The sequence below is a fragment of the Wasmannia auropunctata genome, unplaced genomic scaffold (genome assembly GCF_000956235.1).
Source record: "Wasmannia auropunctata unplaced genomic scaffold, wasmannia.A_1.0 LD336099.1, whole genome shotgun sequence".
NCBI lineage: Eukaryota > Metazoa > Arthropoda > Insecta > Hymenoptera > Formicidae > Wasmannia > Wasmannia auropunctata.
The window spans coordinates 1,528,276-1,532,099 of NW_012026791.1; the positions used below are offsets into that span (position 1 = coordinate 1,528,276).

General features: G+C 34.9%; 2 protein-coding genes across 3 annotated transcripts in view; one reads left to right on the forward strand and one right to left on the reverse strand.

Annotated features, from left to right (window-relative positions):
* Positions 1 to 103: 103 nt before the first annotated feature.
* Positions 104 to 2,366, forward strand: LOC105462448 (mediator of RNA polymerase II transcription subunit 30-like). Its single transcript, XM_011709050.1, has 5 exons — positions 104 to 422; positions 667 to 835; positions 1,415 to 1,822; positions 1,901 to 2,157; positions 2,247 to 2,366. The coding sequence occupies exons 2-5, from the start codon at positions 718 to 720 to the stop codon at positions 2,343 to 2,345; spliced, it is 882 nt and encodes a 293-aa protein (XP_011707352.1). The 5' UTR covers positions 104 to 422; positions 667 to 717; the 3' UTR covers positions 2,346 to 2,366.
* The window catches only part of LOC105462447 (gem-associated protein 7-like), a 5,950-nt gene continuing 4,489 nt past the window's right edge, over positions 2,364 to 3,824 (reverse strand). The window contains exons 1-2 of one of the 2 annotated variants that reach the window (XM_011709048.1): positions 3,007 to 3,206; positions 2,364 to 2,662 (exon numbers count right to left, since the gene is read on the reverse strand). In XM_011709048.1, the coding sequence (XP_011707350.1) occupies positions 2,475 to 2,662; positions 3,007 to 3,133 (315 nt within the window). In that variant the 5' untranslated portion in view covers positions 3,134 to 3,206 and the 3' untranslated portion in view covers positions 2,364 to 2,474. Of the gene's footprint in view, positions 2,663 to 3,006; positions 3,207 to 3,824 lie in introns of those variants that run through there. The other variant, XM_011709049.1, reaches the window with a different exon arrangement.

The following is a 3,824-nucleotide window of genomic DNA, read 5'->3' on the forward strand; positions in this document are numbered from 1 at the left end:
ATATTTTAATGGGAATTGATAAAACAGACTTTATGATATAGAAATGGATTTTATCAGTAGCGGATAATATTGCACGATACGTCGCGTCGATGAAATATCGACATATTATCATTTATAAATATAGGACCGTCTATCAGTGTCAGTTTACATCAGATTGTCGAAACACCGTTTGTGCTTGCAAAAGGAAAAAATAGAAAGTGCATACAAGTGCCATGATAAAAATAACTGTATTGCCTGCGTAGCGCGATATACATATACACCGTGAGCGATGCATTCAACAATTTCCTCACGTAACGAGAGAAGACGCGTTTGTTTGACGGCTTTTCGCACGCGTGTAACGAAGAAAAAGACTTCCACATGATTCTCTTGTAAATAACGCGATACCGCTGAAATCGATACGAATTAGTAATATAATTAAACAGGTAATCCAACAGTGTTAACAATTGAAGGAAATCGCGATATTATTGACAATTGTTTAGACAACGCGACAGGCTCTTTCTCCTATTTTTCATGTAAAATACTTCGTAGCACGGAATTGTAAAATTAATTGCAAATTTTCCTTAACAAAAATAACGTTTACAAGTGAAATCTTACGTTCCACGGGCACACGCAACGTGATATAACCTCAAAATGACAACTGACTGGTAATGTTGATTTCTCTTCCAGCGGATATATTAATCAATTGCTGAGTATTATTTAAAAATAAGACGACACATCATGGCTGGGCAACAACATCCTTTTCTATCTGGGTTTCCCAATGTGCAGCAATCTGCTATGCGTACACAGTTTGGTGGCGGACAAATGGTTTCTGGTTTGATGGGGCCGCAGCAGGGCAGTAAGTATTTGAAGATTTCTTATTATTTATAATGTTTTTATGTGTGTACGTCGGTTTATATGTGTCTGATTATTGCTGTATATAATTTTAAATATGGAGTATAAGTATGAAGTAGATATACATCCACTTTTATAATCCATGTTTACTTTCAATTGACAGTACTATCTATATCTCAACGTTATGTGAAAACTCAGAGTTTTAATAATTGGAGTATTATGACTTGATCTTTAAAATCAGATTTTTATACATTTTGATTCAATTTCTCTGAGTAATTTAAATTTTCTAAGTCGTTCAATAGTTTCAAGTAAGTTTGAAGGAATTGAAGCGATTTAAATTGTTCAATTATGTTAAGTATATATTAAGTACCAATTTTAATTGTTGTAAAACTAATAGCTCATAGTTATTAAATTCTACTTAAAAGCTATGGTTTACGAAATAAAATAGATTGGCTATTTAAAAGTTATTTAAAAGATTGATACCTATGGAGATATTTGCGAGCAATACATTCTAGTATCTATAAAATGGCTAGATAAAATTTTGATAGTGGAGATTAGAGAAAAATAATGACTATTGTTTCAGATATGGTAAGCTCTCAACAGTTTGGCATGGGAGTCGGAGTTGGAGTAGGTGTGGGCAATGTCGGATCTAACGCCATGGGAATGCCCAATTCCCAACAAGTCTTGGCGCAACAGCAACAACAACAACAGTCCATGGCGATGCAACAGCAAATGCAGCAGATACAGCAGCAACAATTGCAATTGCAACAGCAGCAACAGGCTGCAATGGTTCAACAGAATAATCAAACCAATCAGGCCACAACACCACAGACTCCAGTACCGCCCACACAGCAGCCACCACTGCGACAGCAGCAGACCAAGGAATTCAATACCGCTAGTTTATGTAGATTCGGGCAGGAGACCGTACAAGAAATCGCCAGTCGTACTTTAGAGCTCTTCCAAACACTTAAACTCCTCCAACCACCCAATGGTTAGTTTCCTAAGTAATTAGAATATTGCGAAAAATATATATATTCTTTCTATACATACATTATATTTACAAATGTAGGTACTGCACAAGGGGCGAATGTGGCGAACGAGAAAAAGAAAAAAGTCTTTGATCAGTTGGAAATGATCAAAATGATGTTCAAACGCCTGAGATTGATATATGAAAAGTGCAACGAGAATTGTAACCTACAAGGAATGGAATATACACATATAGAAAGTTTAATTCCGTTGAAGGAGGAATGGGATATGAAATCTGATGAGAAGAAGACTTCGGAAGCTTACAGACTCACCTGCGAGGAGAGGAAGGAGGTTATGGAGGTGAGGCGAATAACATTGTTGTCGACATTATTACATAATTCTTCTATTAAATCTCGATAAAAAAAATGGAATCTGTTTTCTTTTTTCAGCAAGTAATATTAAAGAATAGGCATATTAAAGAAATAATCGACCACCTGAGACGCATTATTTCGGAAATAAACACAATGTTAAATATGCGTCGATCTTAGGTTACCAAATATAGATAATTATGTTTGCATATATATTATTCTAAATAATACATTAAAAAAATAAATTTCTTTTTACAACACGTTTGGGCATTGCAATTTTCATCTGCTTAACTCACACACGTCTATCCTTCACTCATCGATATCAATGTTGTCTATGTCTAAACAAATTATGTCACTGCTTCGGAGGATGGCTTCCGGTATCGTTCCCATTGGTGTCTCCAAGTTCCTGACAAAAACCTTGGAACATTCTACGTCGCAACCTCTGAATTCACCCGACACATGTGTATTTTCGTGTAAATGAAATTCTGCTGGTTTACCTATAATAATATATTTGAATATTAGCCGTGATAAACGTTAATAAAAATTATTTACACCGACGTGAATGAGCGTTAATAATAGTTTCCTTTCTTTAACAATACCTTGCGACAAAAATATTTCTTACACAAATACGTATAGCAGTAACAATTATTTTAAAAAGGATTGTGCGAAATTAAATGGTTTTTTTTCGGTTGACGCAATACAAATAACTTTAAGAGAAAGAGAGAGAGAAACAGATATTAAAATTACTTCAATATCTCATTCACTTTACCGACGAAAATCATTCTTTTTGAGCTTGATTGAAAATGAATTGGTGCAGAAGATTAAACGTGGACTTTCTTACCGATAATGCCGGTAATGACACGCAGAAAACGTTCACGCAGAAACGCACGGGCCTTTTGTTTCTCCGGAGTTGCGAATGTCAGATCAGCTCTATCCGTGTTCAAATTAATTTTGTCGTGTTCAGTCATTTTCCGTCCAGGAAACGTTCTGTTCCGTCTCGAGACTGACGCTACGAGATACTCATGGCGGAATGAAGATCGCGTGCGCGTCGAAGAGAAAGTTTTGGCGCTTTATTTGAATTTTCCACAAAGCACTACCAGTCAACATTCATAATGATGTGATCATCAGAATATCAGACAGGCTATCCGGTAGCGAATTAAAGTCGGTATTCATAGTCATTTCTTATATTTAAGACAGTCTTAAGTATTAGCATCTCTAAGATAAATAAGGTGAATGTACTGTTTGTGGTTATTGCGCCTATTTTGGACGACTTTGTTATTTATTAAATTTCTAATTCAAGATTGAGTGTAGTGTGCAACAATCGCGACATATGTACGTCACAACTGTTTTTCTCGATTATGTAATGCGATAGATTATCTCACATTATTTCTTACGTTGCAAAAAAAATTGTTTATTACAAAGTATTATACCTAAGCCACAAGGACTACTATGTAACTTATGTAAGAGAATGCACTGAGAAAAATGGTTTGTTTGTACCAACAAGATGTATATGGCTGAATGAATTTTGGTGAAACCAAACAGAATTTCGGATTATAATAAGAGGATTTGATATTGTATTACTAGAACGTTTGATAGACTTTACTATACGGATTTAATTAATATTTTCTAGTTAGATCTACAAAATTTCTGGTTATATTA